Below are 21,271 nucleotides of genomic sequence, written 5' to 3' on the forward strand. Positions count from 1 at the left end.
GACTTTGGGCAAGTCAATGTTTTTAAGCTTGTTTTCTCATTTTAAAATAAGGATAATACCGTCCCTGCTTACTTCATCTGTAAAGATCTCATGACCCAATGGAAATCACTTTGTATGTTGTAAAGTACTTGGTAATTGTAAGGTATCATTGCTATTATTAAATGTAAGAAACCAGTATTTTGTAGTATCATGACAATCGAAAGAAATTCAACTTCAAAAATTGTTATAATTTCTAAAATCAATGTGGAATGAATAATGACTTCAATAGTTAATCACTCTCTATCATACATTAATGAAACCATTAATAGAGTACAAGATATGCTATTGTAGCAAATTTGGGTACATATTGGCTAGACATATTAGTACATTTTAGATTTTTGAAAAAAATATCAACAAGCAATATACTTAAGATTAATTTGAATTATGAAGGAATTCAGTTTTAGTTAAAGCTGTAGTTGTTTCTTTCTAGCAGTAGATGCCAGTAGAGTTCTTTTTAATAAAAATCAAATTGCCTAAGTACTTTCATTGCAACAGCTTCCTGGTCACATTACCATATATAGAAACATTGCTCTGTGACTAAGATTCTATTTTCTATAAGGACTTTGTAACAAGTAGAAACAGTTTTATTGGAAAAAATATATATACAGATTTCAAATGTAGAGTTTTCTAGGTAATCATTCATTGGAGCTTTTTTTTATATAGTAATTTTGTAAGGTTTATGCTTTTAAAAAATTAATAATTAATGTTCTATAAACTCAAACATCAATGGATATAAATCTATCTAGACATGTTAAAAATGAATATGGTCGGGCTAAAATATTAGGATTAGTTCATGCAGTTGGCAAGGGAATACCATGAGTATAGTATTTGGGGAAAATTAATAATGTCAGAGATGAGTGATTGAAAGGAATGCCTGGAAGGGAAAACAAGAAGTGATTTTTAGAAATTCACATTTGCACTAATAAAAATGAAACTCAGAGAATGAACAGAATTTAGTAACTGAATTTAAAGGAGTTTGATGATATTACTTCTATTACTGTTGTTTTTATATATGAACCACTATAGTCCTATCAAATAAAATTAAAATATTTTCAAGTGATGATTCTACTTAGACCTTTAATTTGTTAAAAATGAATGACTACTTCTGCATATATTTATTGAGTATTTAATAGGTGCATTGCATTTTTGAATCTGAGTAATTCAATTCAAGACATACATTTATAAGCAGCAAATTTTAACATTAAATTATGAAATCAGTGGAAACAGGAGAGAACAGTTTATTTTTCTGGGAAGCATGAGGGAAACTTCAGGGAGGAGGTGACATTTATGGTGAGCTTTGAGGGTGAATAGAATTTCTCCCAAAAGAGCAAGTCAGAGAATTCAGGAATTGTATCCACTTCTACCCATACAGAGTCAGTCCAGGCTCTGTAGATATTTGTTAAAGACTGCAGACACTTGTTCAATGTCTGTCCGTTTTGTGTTAAAACACTATCAGGTGTGCAATAAATTATCTATTACATACACACTTATATAGAAAGCTGTGCATTTAAGTTTAGTCTTATAGATAATGTGTGTTTGTTTAGATTGATACTAATTATATTACACAAAACAAAGCATACACAAAACGAGCTATTACTTGGTAAAATGAATTAGTCAGTGTTTCGTGTGGGTGTTTCTTATTTGATTACAGTTTTGTTCTTATTCTGTTTGTCAAGTGACTGGCAAGAAACTTGGACTAAGATATTTTTTAGATTGATTTTTTTAAAGGCCCGCCCGCCCGCCCTCCCTCCCTCCCTCCCTCCCTCCCTCCCTCCCTCCCTCCCTCCCTCCCTTCCTTCCTTCCTTCCTTCCTTCCTTCCTTCCTTCCTTCCTTCCTTCCTCCTTTCTTTTATTTTCTTTCCCTTATTTAGAGCTTCCAAAGAGAAAGCCACACAAACTTCTCACTTTTAATTAGTATAAAAAGGCAAGTACTGAAAATCATTGTTATATGTCACAGGTTACTTTTTCCTGCAAATGGAAAATGACAAATATTATTTACTTTTAATCAAAGGAGCTATGTGTAAGGCAAGACCCCTAAATCAAGGATTGTTAAGTTTAAAGTTAACATGTCTCATTCAACTAGAAGGAATTTTTTCCCCTCAATTGAAATTTCTTACTGTGGTTGATTTTATATCATTTTAAATCTTATACATATTTTTTAAATTTAAAAATTTTAAAATGTATCGCTCATAAGCGCTTGTCAGCAGATCCTAAGTTTGATAAGCAATACTGACATACTGAGTTTTCATAGTTCCTGTATATGTTAGATTTAAGTCAATGAGTTAGCAACATTCAGTTCTTTTTTTAAGTGCTGGTTCAGATTTTTTTCTTAGTTAAAATATATATGTGTTATAAATTTGCTTTATGAGAGTTTTGTAATATCCATTCCATACCAATTTTTGATGAAAAGTTAACTGCTTATAAGGATTTATAAAATCTTTACATTAGCTGACTTCCTAGAAAAAAAAATAACCTTTTTAACATATTATATTTGTAGAATGGTTTAGCCTTAGTTGTTGGCATAGGGTTGTAAAACATACTTAACTAGTTTTCCTTTAAAAAAAAAAAAACTTTTTAGCCTTCTCTGTATGTATAAAGCTTTATATTTAATGTTCTCGTTAACCTTGTATATTGATATTAAAATAATCTTAAACATAAAGCCTTTTAAGCCAATATTTCAAGTCATTAAAATCCCCACCTCTAGTTGAGATGGAGAGTTTTGCTTAGAAAGGCTCAGTAATGTGCTGTTTTATATTAACAGGAAACAGAACAGCAGTAGTGGTTTGAATACCCTGCAAACAGGAAGTTTGACACATGCATAGCTCTTAGCTTCTGTGTAAGAAGTTGTTGAGCTCCTTCTGAAAATATTTTTAGTTACTTTGAAGTGTAAATGCACGTAAATGGCAGCTTATAGAGAACTATCCAGTAACCAGTGTACAGGTACAACTGCTCTTCAGAAGTTGGAAGGTTTTGCTAGCCGATTATTTCATAGACACTCTAAAGGTACTACACATGATCAGAAAACAGCTCTGGAAAATGACAGCCTTCATTTCTCTGAACATACTGCGTTATGGGACAGATCAAGTAAGTTTTTTTTTAATGATAACATTATAACTAGAAGTTAAAATACTAATTGGAGTTTTAGGATCAAACATAAAGAGCTATGTTTTGTTTGTCTTTTTATGATTTGCACCAGGACGTTTTGCAAGTTGAAGTTGAAAGAATTTTACAAAACTTGATTATAAATTGAGCCAAACCATGCAGTTCATTGTGTTATCTACAGCTATTTAAGTTGAATGTCAGTGGGAAACTTATACAAATTTTTTACATCCTTTCTAGTGTGTGTTACTGTCTTTTTGTTTTTATTTTTTTGTTCTTATATAAAAGTGAAATGTCTAAAATTTAGAAACAATGATCAGTTTATTCTAAAAAATGTCTTGTATATATAAGCCTTAAAAGTTGAAAGGGGCAAAACTTGAATTTTTAATTAAATTTCTATTATGTTTGCCAACTTTTATTTTTAAATGCATATGTGAAAGTTATTTCAGTTTTACAGGCAGGGTTTCTAATATAAAAGCATAGTATGATTAGTTTATATGAAGTTGTAACATTTTAAAATCAAAAGCATTCATAATTATATTTATTTTACTCATAATTATGGTTAAAGGAGGGCAAAGTTGTTTATGCATGTATCACATTCTTTCCAGGAATGTTAAAATGTTTGGACTTAACTGCCTCCTTTGCTAAAATGGTGATGTGTAACTATTTTTGGTGACATGCATTTTAAAAGATAAATTTCACATATAAACAATACCAAGTGCCTCCATTCCACATATCACCTTGGATCCTCCCCCAGGTATTTTTGTCACTCTGATTAAAGGGACAATAGAATTACTCTTAGTACTTTTGCCCTTTTTGGTGTGTTTTTTTGATCATCAAAAAGCACTGGGATTTGCCTCTTTCTGCTTACATATTCCATAGCAGTTAAGGAAGAAAACTCATCTAAAAAAAAAAAAAAAGTGGTTTATAAAATTTACTCTGTGGTTTATACAGATTTTTTTTTACCTTCAAGCCATTTTACCATATAGTAAGTTGATAGACGAGAAATCTTAAATATCAAGTTAGTAAACTGATCAATTTTGAAATAACAGTACATTATTAAAATTTATCATACAAGAAATGTTGTTATTCATTCTATTTGCCTTATGCTGTTAAATTGTCATCTCCTAAGGCCTTTTGGAAATCTTTTTTATGCATTTTAAAGACTTTTAATTAAAATTTCAATGAAGAATGAAGATAGTACTGAACTAATTTCTGTTTCACTGGTACTTGTTCCTCCAAATAGTGGGTGTTTAATAAATGTATCTTGAATGAATATCATGGGCTTTTAATAATTAAAAATTGTGTTTGAACTATGCTCACATCATTTTAAACATGTATGGGGCCTGTGATGTTTTCTGAAACACATTTCAGAATTTAGATATGGAAGATAATATCATGAGCCATGATTTCTTTTGGAAAAATACAGACTGATAAAATGCTGTTTGCATTTTTCTTTACAGCGATGTCACAAAATAAATAAGATCATTGGGCATAAAGTAAAATTAGGTATAAACCTTTTAACTGCAAATAATAGGCATAATATAACAAATATTTAAATAGTAACTGAATGTTCATTAATCAAGTGTTCTTTCAGTACAATATAATACAATTTTATATATTTAATAATGATATGGTAAACTTGTAGCTCTTTTTTCCTGTTACGGAATTTGTTGATACGCAGGAGAAAACACTGGCATAATAGAAACGGAGGAATCCTATCATTGCAAAATTCCAGGGTTTATTTTGTGGTGAAAACACAAAATTTTATTCATTTATAGAATGAGTTATGGGATGAGTTTTGACTAAAGTTTTTATACAAACCACATTCTTCAGTGCCACTTAAAGCAGCTCACTTGCATGACTTGTTTGACAAGAAAAAGGAATGTAATATCTTCTGATAATAAATACTCTGAATGTGCTTGGTCCAAAAGTGCTATTTTAAGAAACCAACTAAGCACAGAAACTACATGTAATTTTTTTAAAAAATTAGGTTCATGAACTATTGAGTAAAGATTAATAACCAGTTTAGGCATGTATGAAATGTGACAAGTTTTACTTCAAGTTTCTTCTTGAGTGACATTAAATATAGGAAGAAATGAGGAATAAAGGCCACATCGTGGTTTCTAGGTGCCTTAAGTGTGTTTCATCTTTTGCTACTAAATTAAGTAACAGGAATTCCTGTTTGATAACATAAATATTTAACAGCTGATTCCATGCACATATAAGTACATGAAGTTCAAAAGAAAAACATGGAGGAATTCTGCTTTTAGTTGTGACTCAAAATGAATGGGAGTATTAAAATTCATTGAATTCTTTTTTATAGAAAATTTATTATGCTTAGCTTTTAATATTTCTTTGATCATAAATGATGTATTAAGTAATAAAATGATGAATTTGAGGAATTTTTGCACATTTAAATCTTGGACTTTGTATGCTTAATGAATGTCTAATTAGAACATTTAAAGGACTGATTAGGTGAATACCGCCAAATACTTTGCCTATTCTCCTTTCCCATAAATTGGCAAGCTATTTCTCTGGCAGATATAAATCCACATTAGTGAATCTTAGATCTAAATACTACATTGAAAAAATGAGCAATTTTGTATATGGATTTCTTAAGGTAGAATTGGATAGCTAAAATGGTTATAACAGATCACTTTATCTAGTCAGTTTTATCTTTCCAAAGGTCATACAGTCTTTCAGACAGTTTACTTCCATGCTTATTTCTTAATCTACTGAATCTGTATCATTGCAACTTCTAAGCTAGAAGACCTACGTTATATTTTTATCTACTTTTTCCATCTGCAACTATTCCATAAGATTCTTTAGAGTAATCAGTTTTTACTTATTTGGCAAACTTTTTTGAATATTTACTATATCATAGTCTATAAACAAATCTAAGGAAAAAATAAAATCTAGTTCTCAAAAGTATGAGTAGGAAAGCAAGCATACAAACAACATACTATTGAAGGCATTGTGAAATGGTTGCTTAAAATGCATAAGTAGCTTACTGTGAGAGTTTAGTGTACGAAAAATTTAACACTAAAAAGAAGATGGGAACTTCAAGAATATTGAAGAATAGAATTTTGAGATTCAGAGAAGGAAGAGATTATTAAAAGAGAATAACACATAAATATGTGAAAATATGAAAACCTGGAATTTACTTTAAAGATACAGTAAGATATTGTCTGGAAAAGCAGTAAGTAGCATATGTATCTGATTACAATACCATAGGGTATTGAGAAGGAACAGCATTTACCAAGTTTCAAAGGGTTTTGTTAAATCATTTCCCCAAGATAATAGATGCCTATCAGCCTTATATTTGCATAATTAAGTTGTCTACTGAAGTGATTTTTCCCATAGCAAAGAAGATATGCTTCAAGCTAGCCGTTTCCACTTAGGTAAAGAAGCACTTGGCAACATTTTTAAAAATCAAAATATAATTTACATACTATAGAACTCACTCATTATAAGTGTACAATTACTAATAAGTTTAATAATAAATTTATAGAGTTGTGCAGTCATCACAATTTGGTTTTAGAACATTTTCATCACTCCAGAAAGTTCTTTTGTACCATTTTGCAATCAGTACCCACTTTTACCTCAACCTTGGACAAAACGATCTGTTTCCTCTCTCTACAGATTTCCTTTTCTGGATATTTTATGTCAATGGAGTTATACAATATATAATCTATTGTTTCTAGCTTCTTGCGCTTAGAATAATGTTTTCAAGGTTCATCCATGTTATAGAACATATCCATAGTTGCTTCTTTTTTATTGTTGAATTATACTATGTTGTTTGGATGTAACACATTTTGTTTATCAGTTCAGCAGCTGATGAACATTAGCATTGTTTTCAGTTTTGGGTTATTTTGATAATGTTACTGTAAACATTTGTATATATGTCTGGATGGACATATGCTTTTACTTCTCTTGAGTCTATACTTAGGAATAGAATTTTTGAGTCATATGGTAAGTTTATGTTTATCTTTTTAACTTCTAATTTTGTTTTTCCTAAGTGGTTTTACCATTTTACATTCTAAATCACTACCAGGGTTAATACTTGGTATCAGTCTTTTGGATTATAGCTATTCTGGTATGTGTGAATTGGTATTTCATTATGGTTTTCAGTTTGTATTTCCTAATGATTGATGATGCTGAACATATTTTCATGTTCTTATAAGCCATCTGTGTATCTGTTTTGTGGAAATGTATTTTCAAACCTTTTTGCGCAATTTCAAAACTGAGGGTGTTTGTCGTATTATCAAGTCTTAAAAAAGTATTTTTTATATATTCTGATCATAAATTCTTTATCAAATACCTAATTTGCAAATATTTTCTCCCATTCTGTGACTTGTCATAATTTCTTAAAATATGTCCTTAAAGATCAAAAGTTTGTAATTTTATAAGTCAGAGAAAGATAAATACCATATGATTTCACTGATATGCAGAATCTAAGGAACAAAAAGAACAAACTAATTGAAAACAGACTCACAAATGTAGAGGGCAGTCTGATAACAACTGAGATGAGGGAAGTGGGGCCTGGGAGAAAGCGGTGAAGGGTTAAAGAAGTACAAATTAGTAGTTGATAGATGGTCATGGGGATGGGGAGCACAGAATAGGGAATGCAGTAAGGTAATGGCTATGTGTAGAGCCAGAAGGAAGATAGAGTAAATAAACTGTATAAATGTCTAACCAATGTACTGTATACTTGAAACTAATAATAATAATTTAAAAAGTTCATAATTTTAATAAAGTTAGGTTTATCATTTTTTTCTTTTATGAATTTTAGTTTTTGTGCCATATCTTAAGAAATCTTTGTTTAACTTAAGGTTAGATTTTTATTCTGTGCTTTCATCTAGAAATCTTTTAGTTGAGTTAAATTTTGTGAATATTGTATGAGGTACGGAGCAAAGGCCTTTTTTTTTTTTCCTTCTCATATGGACATTCAATTTTTACCATACCATTTGTTGAAAATACTTTGTTTCTCCATTGAATTGTCTTGGCACCTTTGTCAAAAATCAATTGGTCATAAATATAAGGATTCACTTCTGAATTCTCACTTTTGTCCCAGTGATCTATATATGTCTATCTCTATGCCAATACCACATTGTTTTGGTTTACTGTAACTTTAAAATAAATTGTGAAATCAAGTAGTATAAGTCCTCCGACTTTGTTATTTTCCATAATTGTTTTGGCTATCCTAGGTCTTTTGCATTTCCATATAAATTTTGACATCAACTTGTCAGTTTCTGAATAAAATCCTGCTAGGGTTTTAATAGAGATGGTATTGAATCTGTAGATAACTTGTGGGGAATTGTCATCTTAACAATATAGAGTTATGCAATCCATAAACATGAAATATCTTTATTTATTTAGATGTTCTCTAATTTCTGTGCAGTTTCTATTTTTTTAGTGAATAAGTTTATTAAATTAGTTTCTAAGTATTTTATTTCCGTTAATACTATCGTGAGTGAAATTGTCTCTTAATTTCATTTTTGGATTGTTGGTTTCTAGTATATTGATCTTGTATTATGATATTGGTAAACATTAGTTCTGGTAGTTTCTTTGTAGATTCCATAGAATTTTCTACATATAGACTAACGTCCGCTAATAATGGCAGTTTTATTTCTTATTAGTCTTTATACCTTTAATATCTTTTTTGTAACCTTGTTGCACTGGCAGGAACCTCTAGTGCAAAGTTGCTTTTGAGCAGTGAGGGCAGACATCCTTGCCTTATTCCCAGTCTTAGGAGGAAAGCAGTCCATCTTTGACCATTATGTATGATATAAGCTATAGAGCCCCCACCTCCAACCCCACACACATGTCCTTATTGGCTTGAGGAAATCCCCTTCTAGTCATAGTTTGTTAGAGGTTTTATCACAGCTTTGGATTTTGTGGTATGCTTCTACATATATTGAGATGACTAGGTAGTTTTGTTTTTTATTCTATAATATGATATTTTCCATTAAATGATTTTCACTGTTGAAGCAGCCTGCCTTCCTGGGATTAATCTTACTTGGGAATGGTCTAGAATCTTTTTTATATATTGCTGTATTAGGTTTGGTAATATTTTGATAAAAATTTTAGCATTGTGATTGGTCTGTAATTTTCTTTTGCTTTTTGTCTGACTTTGTCTCGCTGTGGTATCATGCCTTATAAAAGAAGTTGGGAAGCGTTATGTCCTCCTCTATATTCTGAAAATGTTTGTGTATGATTGGCATTATATCTCTGAATGTTTTATACAATTACCCAGGGAAGCCATATGCACTTGAGCTATCCTTTGTTGGAAAAAATTTCATTACTAATTCAGTACTTTTTTTTTTTATAGGTTTTTCATATATTTTATTTCTTCTTGAGTTGATTTTGGTTTTTTTTCCTATGAATTTGTCCATTTCATCTAAATTATCACATAATTTGCATTAAGTTATTTATAGTTTTCCCTTATAACTCATTTAATTTCTCTGGTGATGATGTCAGCAGTGATGTCTTTTCATTTCTAAATTTGGTAATTAGTATCTTCTCTTTCTTTGTTGTATTTTCTTTTAATTTAATTTTTGGTCAGCTTAGTTAAATGTTTATCAGTAAGACTTTCGGTCTCATTTATTTTCTCTATTTTTTTTAATTTTCTGTTTCATTGAATTCTGCTCTGATCTTTTTGGTTTTGCTCTTCTTTCTTCAGTTTCATAAGGTAGAAACTTACATTATTGTTTTGAGACCTTCTAATGTAGAAGTTTAAAGCTATGAATTTTCCTCTAAGCTCTGCTTTATCTATGTCTTATAAATGTTTATTTCTTGTAGATTTTTTACATTCAATTCAAAATGTTTTCTTATTTCTCTTGGGTTTTTTTGTGACTTAAATTTAAATATTTGGGGATTTCCAAAATGTCTCTTTGTTGTTGATTTCTAATTTAATTCTTCTGTGATCAAAGATCATATTTTGAGTGATATTTTAGTCATTTCAAATTAACTTTAATTTGTTATATTGCTTAGCATATGGTTATTATGGAGAATTTCCATGTGTGCTTGAAAAAAATGTCCATTCTGCTGATATTAGGTGCTGTGTTTTATAAATTTCCAGTTTTGATGTTATTATTCAAGTTTTCTGTATCCCTGATGATTTTCTGTCATTTTTCCATGAATTACTGAGAAAGGAATATTGAATTTTTCAACTATAATTGTTGAATTATATAGTTCTTCAAATTCTGTCATTTTTGTTTAAGTATTTTGGGGACTCTTTTCCTCAGTGCATGTCTAATTATTAAATCTTCCAGACATATTGGCTCTTTTGTCATTACAAAATGTCATTTATTGTCTCTAGCGATATTTTTTGTCTTCAAGTCTCTTTTGTCTGATATTGAAATAAGTACTCCAGCTGTCTTATAGTTACTGTTTGCATGATCTTTTTCTCTCTTTTTATTTTCATCCTGTTTATATCTTTAAATCTAAAGTGTGGCTCTTATACACACCATAGAGTTGTACCTTGATTTTATCTAGTCTGATACTTTCTGCTGTTTGATCTACATTAATTCATTCACATTTAATATAATATTGATATGGTTGGATTTATATCTTCTATTATGCTCATTGTTTTCTCTGTATCTTATAGTTTTTTTTTTTTTGATTTTGTTACTCTTCTCTTACTTTTTTGTTAAACAGATATTTATAGGGTGCCATTTTAATTCCTCTGATATTTTAAATATTTAAAAGATATTTTATTATAGTTGATTTAGGTGTTATACATTTTATCTATCTCAATTGACGTCAGGACAGCATTGACTTAATTCTATTATAATACAGCTGGTTTGAGCCAATGTGGCTCAATTTCTTCTCCAGTTTTGTCTTATAATTTTCACATCTATTACATATTCATTTTTATAAACCCAGCAATGCAGTGCTATAATTATTGCTTTTTACAATTTAGGTCCTTTAAATAAATTAAGAGAAGAAAATATGAAAGTACGTATTTATATAGTATTTTACTTATATATTTACTAGTTTTAGTACTCTTCATTTCTTCCAGGCATTCTGAATATTGCCTAGTGTCATTTTCTTTTGGCCTGAAGGACTTCCTTAAATATTTCCACTTGCAACAAATATCGTCAGGTATTATTTATCTGGGAATTCTGTATTTTACCTTAGTTTTTGGAGGATAGTATTTCCAGGTAGGGATTTTTTTTTTTTTTCATAATTTTTTTTTCTTTTTTTTAGGCAAGGCCTTCCTTGGTTGACTTCACAGATTGTAAGGACCATGTCAGCTTACAATCACTTACTTTTTATTTTTTATTATCTTTTTATTATTATTTTTTTATGCTATAACACCTGGTCTTCTTAGGTGGTCTCCCATCCAAGTACTAGCCTGGCCCGACCCTGCTTAACTTCCGAGATCAGACAGGAAGGGCTTGTTCAAGGTGGCATGACCGTAGACCAGATAGAGAATTATTTTAAACTAGTTTATTTCTGTTTTCTTTTAGCACTTTAAATATATCATTCTACTGCCTCCTGGCTCTCTTATTTCTGTTAAGAAATCATGATTAATTATATTGCTTTTCCCCTGTACATGATCAATCATTTTTCTCTTGCAGTTTTTAAGATTTTCTCTTTGTTTTTGACTTTCAACAACTTGAATATGTTGTGTCTAGTTATAAATCTCTTTATGTTTATTTTACTTGGAATTACTTAAACTTACTGGATCTGCCGATTAATATTTTCCATTAAACTGTGACATTTTCAACCATCATTTCTTTAAATATTTTATTCTTTGCCCTTTTTTACTAAATCCTTTATCTGAGCCCATTTAGAGACATTTTCTATTGACTTCCTTTTTTTCTTATATAGATATATAATGTTTATGTCAAAATTGGACTGTTTAAAATAATATTTTTGTAGCAGCTTTGGATTCTGATTATTTTTTTCTTCCCTGGAGGCTGCTTTATTTATGTTTTGTTTTGTTTTATTAACTTCCTTGGCCTTAATCTATAGACCGTATCTCCTGTTGTATCTAGTTGCTAATTTCTCTGCTAGGGGTTATCCCGTGTCTGCCTAGCTTTGTTGTTACTCAGTGATTGAGCAAAAGTTGTACTCACACATTTTTAGCCAGTCTATACTGACCAGAGCGGTTTGTAGGTTGGGGAACAGATTCAATATTCAGATGGTTTTCAAGTTTGTACCAGCTTTAACTTTCTGCAAGGCCTTCTTGGGTCTCCCTTAGGGAATAGATTACTGCTCAGCCAGGGATAGTGGTAAGCTTATGTAGGTCTTCTCTGCTTCTTTAATTTCTGCTTTCTATGTAGACCACCATAGCACATTTCTTGCTAGACCACCAATCTGTTCATTATCCCTACCAAAGCCACACTTCAGACTAGCAAAGCTGGATACTTCCTTGTTTGCTTTTTTTTTTATTATTGACATCACTTGTTTGGAGTGTTTTGGTCTCATCTTCAAATCAAGTAAGCCCTCTCTGGCAGCAAAGCTTTTGGTTGTCATGACCAGCCCCACCCTGATAGAACCATACTGACTACACTGTGGAGAACAAGAGCAGCACCAAGTGGTAACACCAGACACCCACTGTTATACAGAGTTCAGCAGTTTGTCATGAATAAATGCTTCTCAATTTGTTGTTTGTGACTGCTAATTTCCAGAGCCATGAAGTTATTGTTGTTGACAATTTTGTCTAGCTTCATAGTCGTTCATGGGGAGAACATTTGCTTACTTACTTATTTCCCCATCACTGGAAGTCTTGTCTCACCTGAGAACTTTTAAAATGGCAAGTTTACTTGCTAAAGTTTTGCCTACCAAGACTCCTTTCTTTTGTACATTTTGGTACAAAATTTTGGGTCTCTAGGAGTCAGAAAAGTCTGTTTACCATGCCGTTCAGTTTGTCCACCTTCTAAACAATCTATTTTCTTAATCCTGTTTAATGTAAGAAAATTCGCACTTCAACAATGATTGCCAGTAACTTTGTTGTGTGTTCCCCTCTTCTGACACTGTTTGTAATGCTGAATTTATTGAAAGTTTATAAATAAGTTATTTTATGATCTCCTTTACAATAAAAATATATAAAGTATTATATTTAGTCTCTTCCATAATTCAGAAATTTAAATGGTTAACATTTGTGCTGCAGTATAGCTTTCTGGCTCATGAAAAATGAAAGCTATCAGCGATCTGGGCAATAAGATTCATCGCCAATAGTCACTAGCAACAGCACACAGCATTTTAATATCAGCGAGGTCCACAGCTAGCAGTAAGAGCTGGTGTAATTGAAAGACGTTTAGGTGCAATCATTCTGCTGTTTGTTCCTTGCCAGGTTCAACATGGGATTGTGTGAGTATTTGAACAAAACAGCAATTTTTTATATCTTTGAAAGATGTAAGAAGGGTAGATAAATGCTTAAATTTAAGAAATGTGGTAATTTAATAATCATGTGGCTCTAAATTTTTTTTAAAAGGTATTTTATTTGTCTTGGTTAATTAAAGCTTTAGAAAAGCTACTCCTTGGTTACAAGTGAACCGATAATTCTGGTCTAATGTTGCCGTGGTAACAACTCATGCTGATATAATTGAGAACATCTTATACATCCTGGTTCGAACATTTTCTCCCTGCCATTTTGAGTTGTTCTAGTGGTATATGAAAGAGGCTAGGATAACTAGCTTGAAGAAAATTAAATCTAGTTATACACATCTTTGGCATTAATTTGATGTTTACTAGTGATATCTCATGCTGGGCAGTTATGCTTTGCTTCTAGGGGATTTTCTTTAGAAAACAAAAGAAAGCTGTTTTCGTTTTTTGTGTGCTGCATGTTCCAGTGTATGTGTTTACACCATCGGCTTCTACCTCTAGAGATTAGCATAACTCCCTTTGCTGTTGGATTGTTGTTTTGAGCAATATGTTTTGGAAAGGTTGGTTTTCATCATGAGTGGTAAGTATGCTCTCTGAGACTCTGCAGCTATATATAAATATTTTTTAAATATTTAACTATAAGAAGAAAAAGCATTTTTAAAGGACCAATTGTAAATCCAGAGCTACAGTGAATTACATTTTCTGTTGATGTTTTTGCATTTAGGCATTATAGTAATTTGCTTTTAAAATCCATTAAGAACTGTGAGTAACTAATACCACTATAAATAAACAGTTCCTAAATTTCTTTTGGTTTGATTTATTATTTTTTGTCAGATGTTGTTGTTATTGTTTTATATATTAGTAAGTGAAAGACCCACCATGATAAGAGAGGAATTTTTTTAGAATCTAAACTCGAAGATAATTAATTAAACTTTCTTTTTTATTAGCTTTGTCGTTCTTATATTAAATTTTGTTAGCTTATTTTGATTATAAAAAAATACTAATCTTGAATAAGATGTTGCCAAAATTTTATTGACTTATTGGTTGCTTTTATGTAGAATTCATTCAAAAATAGGGATTTAATGAAAAAAATAAGTATGTACATTTTGGTTTTGGAGATTTTGATAAAATTTTTCAGAAATATTATTTTTGAGGAAATAATTTGTTAGAATTAGTACTTTTGTGATTATTAGTTTTCTTTTTGTGTTTGTAACATGATTTATTTTTTAAATATTTCAAAAATGTTTTTTGATAAAACATACTATAGTATATACTGCAGTTTATCATAGAGTGAAAGCTATTCACTTTAAGCCAAACCTGCAGCTAAAAATAGACATCCTGTTGTTAGAGTGAGGAATATTTGTTTAGAGCATAATTCATTAGTATCTCTTGCTTAACTAAAAAAGAAGATATTTATAAGTTAATCTTCAAATAAGATTTTTTAAAAGAAGTGTTATATGACTTTTTTTATAACATAATAGTCTATAGTTTTCACTTAAAAGATATGGGATTGGAATTCAGAACCTGAAAAGGTTGAATTTTTGCTGTAAAATGATAGAATTCAAAGTAGATGAACCTTTTCTTACGTAACCGAAAATCACCTCATTATTGCTAATATATTTTTTATCCTAGTGCAGAATAACATAAACCTCTTCTACATGGTTAGATATTTGCTTAGAGAGTATTAGATATTAAAAGGAAATGTTTACATGTGAAATATTAAGAAGAGGTATTCTGTTATTTTACTGTTAATAGATATTTTCAATCTAGTGTTTTAAATTTGGACTAATAATCCAAAATCAACATGTTAACATTACTTAGAATTTATATGAATATCAAAACTGAATATACCTGGTTATCATACTTAAAATATTTGATTTCTCTGAATCCAGCCAATGCATGTTTTCTCTTCGAAAGTTCAGTGTGTAACAGAATCCTTAGATAACCACTGAGTTGTTCTAGAGGTTTTGCAATTGGATGCATTGATTTTAGCTGAAGAAAATTTTTACTGCTTCTCTATTGCTTTATTTTTCTTTCAAGAAAGCTGTGGGTTAGTCAGATAGTATTTGATATACTTGATCATATTGTCATGCCCTTATAGCCTTTCTACCACAGAAATCATAGTAATCACAACTAAACATTCCGACTTTTTCAAGATTATTCAATTTTTACTCTCGTTATAAATGGTTTAATGCCTTAGCTATTATAAATGGAAAATTACAAATGAAGTATAGTTATATTCATAAAAATAAGCAAATACTAGACCCTTTTATCTAAGTCTATAGCTATACACGTGGTATTGTGTGAATGTGGTATTCTCTTCTAGTTAAAAAGCTATTCCTTTTCTCCTTCTTTCCTATTAAATGTTAGTTTTCTCTAGAAATCTATCTTTGGCCCTGTTTTGATGCCACATTCTCTCCGAATTATCTGTGCTCGTATCTTCAGTCATTACCTGAATGTTCAATTCAAAAGTGATCCAAAGTGAATTCTCTCTTTCCATCCTAAATGTACTCCTTTCTCATTGGTTCTGATTTCTGTTAATGATCCCACTGTCCATGCAGGAACTTAAAACAGGAACCTCGTAATCATCCCTAACTTGTTTCTTTCACCCGAAATATGCACTCAGTCATTAATTTCTATGGATCCAACATCAGAAATGTCTCAGAAATCATTCATTTCTCTCTGGTCTCACTGACACTGGGAATGCTTTTAGATGAGGCATTCTGAATGTTCTCAATCCTACTGCAGTAGCTGCTTCACTTGTCTCTTAGCTTTTAGATTTATATCCCTCCAGACTATTTTCCATGCTGCCATACTTAAAATGCAAATATGCCCGTTTCTTAACTCAACATGAAAACTTTCAGTTACTCCTATGATCTCTCAGATAAAGATCAAACCCCTGAGTAGGGCGTATAAGATCAATGACTTACCGTTCTTGCTTTATTTGTATCTTTCGTAACATTCAGACCAAGATATACTATACTATGTATTATTCCTTGCTACCTTTCTATATTTATATCTTAACGTAAATATTTTGAAAACCTATCAATACGTTTTAGTGCCTCCATCATTGAATCTATAGAGTCAGGTGATTCTCCTGTACTCCCAAAGCAAGCTTATAATCTATAACAATTATTTGTGTTGTTTTCAACTTATATAATATCATGTCAGTTTCCAAACTCCAGCCTTTGAACTCCTTCAGTCCAAGAGTGCCATGTTCATCTGTGTGTTTCTGGTAGTTACTCCAGTGCCCCAAACATAATAATGAATTCATAAATTCTTATAGAATAAATGAATGACCAAAAATTATCCAGTTTTTAAATATTTGAATACTTTTCTTATATTCTCAATGAAAAATATCAGTCTTTTTTTTTTTTTTACTTTTTTTTAATTTTTGGTTCATATGCTCATTGGAACATAACTAGCATCATTATGTCAGCATCTCAGATGAGAACTCTGATTGTTCCACCTGTAGTTGAGGGCAAATCTCTGATATGAAGGCGATACCCTTTAGAATTACAGGACAGTTATAGACCTGAGCTCAAGTACTTAATTAATTTCCCTTTCCAGATCTTGATTGAAGATAGAAAAACACAAAACTTGGAAAATAGTGTATAAGTTCTGAAATTAAGGAAGGGTACTCGCCCAGAAATGTACAGTAATTAAATTGATGATCAGACAAAAAAGTTTAAGTACCCATTTTACTTTTGAGTAGCTTGCCTTCATGGAAAAGAAATAAACAGTAGTTTCATTCTTACTAACTTGGAGGGATGAGACCTGTAAAAAAGACTGTTATGGGGATGAGTGGCAGACCAAATACTGCTGATTACTTTCATTTCGAACACTTATAGTGGGACAGCCAAATATTTGTTAAGCTATTTCAGGCTGAAGAAGTGGCTTTTCTTCTTCTAGATGTGACAGGGCTCTTTTCTGATGTGGTGGACATCACCACTAGCAAGGAACCCTAAAGTCCTGGCTCCATTCTCATTTCTGAAAATCACTGGATTATTTAAATGATAATGTAAATGCGTATCAACTAAAAGATCTGAGAAGTTGATTCCAACACACCCAAGTAAGAGGTGAGAGGATCTACCTTACTTGACGGCACTGTAAAGTTTTGAAAGGCTTCTCATTATTTATGAATGAATAAACAAGAAAAGCAACAACATGGAGCCTATAAAAGAGATCGTGCATCATTAAAGGATAGAATTAACAGCCTTCAGGAGGAAGAGAGTGAACTTATTTAGAAAATATGTGTGGAGAGGGTTTAAAAATAAGAAATTATACATAGCATCTATGTCGAATTTTTAAAAATTTCAAGTGAACATGGAATTTATTAAATAAAACATGAAAGATAAACTAAAACAAGAGACTAGAGTGAAAAGAGAGCTTGTTAAGAGGCAGGAATAGAAAAGAAGCAATAATGGAATGATAAGGCATGGTTATAAGAAAATGAACCTGGCATTTGCAGAATATAAAGCTGCATTAGAAGCAGTAAAGATCAAAATAATCACTGCAGGAAAGTAAATTAATTATGTGAAGAACTAGTTTGATCAAACCTATCAGAATGTAGGGGAAATGGATAGGACAAGAATTATGAAGTAGAAACTATTTTAGATAAAAGTAGGAAACTACAAATTGAATGACTAGCATTCTCAAAGGACAGATAGTAACCGACAGAAGAGAAGCAATAATAAAATATATATATAAGATTCAGGAAAACTTCTTAGTTGAAGAAAAAGAATCCAAAGAATGAAAGAGTGCAATGTATTTTGACAAAGATTAACAGAAGACACCAACAGCTATAATATTCTAGTATAAGTTTTGAACTTTAGGTATAAAAATAAGTAACAAATTTTACAAACATCCAGGTCTCTTTGCATCTTACAACTTAACACAAAGCTAGTCTTATAAGAAAAAAAGATCTCCAAATTGGAAACTAAATAATTTGAAAATCCTTCTAGAGCAAAAATTAATGAAGATACAATAGCACCTATAAATGCTGAATGGAATATAGCAAACATCCCTTTAAATGGATACCTGAACTTACAAGAATATAATAGTAACCCCCCAGTGTACAAAAAGTGAAGTGGTAAATGAAAACCAAAGTTGTAAGAGGGAGCATACTTTGACAATGCTAAGGAAATTTTCATTTTCTTAGTAATCAAAAAGGCTTTGGTTTTAAATGGCCTCACAGAGACAGAAGACAATTTCTTGGAGTCTTGCAACATGAGATTTCTTAGAGCCCTATGTAGGATCCTCCTGGATCATAATCTCAGTGAGAGAATAGATTACAAATTAAAACCTCTCCACTGTCACAGGGCAAAAATAAGGAAGCTTGTATTTATTTCTTTGTTTGGGTGCCTGGGGAGAGGGGATGGGTTTGCATGCATGTGTGTGGGATGCCTCTCCTGAGAGTTTATAATCAATCATTTCTCCTCCAGTAAATTTCAGGTTTTAATCTGTTAATTGTGTGGTCTAAGAATCATCAATAAGATAAAATATGATGACAGCCCAAGGCTAGTAACATCCACTGGATGCCAGGCAGAAGTGAATACAAAACATATCCTGAAATGTCAAAAAAAAAAAAAAATTATGTATATATAGTTTGAAAAAAATAAAATGGCATTAAAAAAAAGGAATCTGCAATAGAAGATGAAATTATGAGTATAGAAAAAAAATCCTATTGTCAAGCCCTGCAGGTTGCTCAAATAAAGCTCCATTTAACTTTGAGTTTATAATCTAAAATCAAAACGCATGCGTGCACTTGCACAGGCACACACATGCACACCTTTAAATGATATTTGGTAGATACAGCAGGATTAGACCCTCCCAAGAATGTCAGAGTAGAATTGTCATATGCAGACCACTATTTAAAATTAATAATCACATAAAAAATATAAAGTGAGAAAAAATCATATGCACCTCTAACAGAACCTCAAAATGTATAACAAAATTGACCCATTTAGGAAAAATTATAAATATATAAGATTCATAGGTACGTATAAAGAATTCTTAGCCAGTAATTGGAGAATACACAGAAATATATAGAACACTTACAAAATTGATAAACATATTCAAAATATTTTGAAGAGTTGATATAGCCATGGTGTCTGACCACAAAGCAATTAAGTTTAGTCAATAGAAGACTAATTAAATAAACACACAAATGTTATATCTAGGAACTTAAAAAATTCAAATAACTCAGGTCAAGAATTAACTCATAATATAAATTTAAAATTAAACTATGGATCAAAACATGTGGGGTACACCTGAAGTGGATTTATAAATTTTAAATGCTTATATTAGGAAAGGAAAAAAGACAGACATTCATAATACAAGTATTCAAGTAAGCAAGTTATAGAAAGTACAGCATGGTTAATCAAGAGAAGGAAAAAAACTACTAAAGACATAAGCAAAAACAGTGAAATACAAAATAAAGATACATCAGAGAAGTTAGTTCATGGAAAAAACTTTTTAAACTGATTTGAACTTCTTAAGATTTAGTCAGTTAAAATCCTTAAACTTAACAGAATTAGGACTGGGCTGTTTTACAGTCAAGTTCTAGGAAATATTCAAAGAACAAAAATTTCAATCTCATACAAAATCTTCCAAAGAATTTAAAAAGAGGAGATATTTTTAAGTTTATTAGTCTGATGTAGCTTTACAAGTAAACTTAGAGAAAAAATTAGAAACATTTTCCTCAAGTTAGGAATAGAAAAAGGGTAATCATTGTTGATTTCTGTACATTAGTTTATGGTTAGCCATAAACTGCACAGTAAGACAAGAAGACGATGGGAGGGAGCAAATTTTTCATTATTTACAGATGATTTGTGGTTGTCTACGCAGGCAAATTAAGAAAATCTACCAGTGTCATTTTGGAATAACAGAATCTGACAAGATTGACAGATATAATAAGATCAATATATAAATATCAACTATGTGCTATATACATCAGTAACAAAGAGAAACAGTAATTTTTTAAAATCTCCCTTTTATAATCACTCCAAAGAACCTGAATGTAAATCTAATAAAAGAGTAATAAGACCTTTAATGGAAAATTATAAAATTCTACTAGGAAGTATTTACCTAATCTTTAACAAGATGTGATTTAATACTCATTAGATTAGCAAAAATTAGAAAGTGACAGTAACACATTTTTTGAAAATATAGAGCATCAAGGATATTGTGGTACAATAAATTGGCATAAGCATTTTTTGATCCACCTATTACTACCTAGTTAAGTTGAAATGTGCTCGACCTATCTAGGGATCCACTCACTCTTAGCTCTATACCGTCAACAGACAGCCTATTTGAATTTAAAACCAAATGGAAAATCTTTAGCATATGATTATGGTAGATGTAATATTCCTTTGAGAAAAAGCCTCAGTGAACAATTAAGGAAGTAAAGTGTGTTTTAAAGAGCATTTCAAAGATTGCCTGGATCATTAGTTTTATGACTATAAATTTAGTTTAAGTTTTGATTACAAAATCCTGTTGGGAATGTCTTCAATCAAAGATGGCCTGAATGGCCTAGAAAATTCACAGCATCCCTAGAGAGCAAGTTGGGAGAGAAAACATGTACATATGATTAGTCGTGAATAGGACACTACGCAGATTCATAGAGTATCCATCTATCCATGTAGATACTAATCAAGTTAATGTATTTCTTTTCATAATTTGATCATTTAAATGTTTCTCCTAAAGTTTTTATATTTTATTCACAGAGTAGTGAAAGTCAGTTATACTGTCCACTCGTAATTAAGACTTTATAATTAACTAATTAAAAAGC

The 21,271-nt window shown here is 30.9% G+C and overlaps 1 protein-coding gene and 1 pseudogene across 6 annotated transcripts in view; one reads left to right on the forward strand and one right to left on the reverse strand.

The window, feature by feature from the left end:
- Positions 1-21,271, forward strand: part of PRKACB (protein kinase cAMP-activated catalytic subunit beta) — a 109,327-nt gene that overhangs the window by 46,219 nt on the left and 41,837 nt on the right. Inside the window, exon 1 of one of the 6 annotated variants that reach the window (XM_016146089.2) lies at positions 2,749-3,123. The exons of 1 other annotated variant lie outside the window; for it this stretch is intronic. In XM_016146089.2, the coding sequence (XP_016001575.1) occupies positions 2,940-3,123 (184 nt within the window). In that variant the 5' untranslated portion in view covers positions 2,749-2,939. Of the gene's footprint in view, positions 1-2,748; positions 3,124-13,194; positions 13,465-13,550; positions 14,060-21,271 lie in introns of those variants that run through there. 4 more of the 6 variants (XM_016146090.2, XM_016146094.2, XM_016146091.2 and 1 more) reach the window with 4 other exon arrangements.
- Positions 11,452-11,569, reverse strand: LOC118605430 (annotated as a pseudogene).

The sequence above is a fragment of the Rousettus aegyptiacus genome, unplaced genomic scaffold (assembly GCF_014176215.1).
Source record: "Rousettus aegyptiacus isolate mRouAeg1 unplaced genomic scaffold, mRouAeg1.p scaffold_m13_p_1, whole genome shotgun sequence".
Classification (NCBI taxonomy): domain Eukaryota; kingdom Metazoa; phylum Chordata; class Mammalia; order Chiroptera; family Pteropodidae; genus Rousettus; species Rousettus aegyptiacus.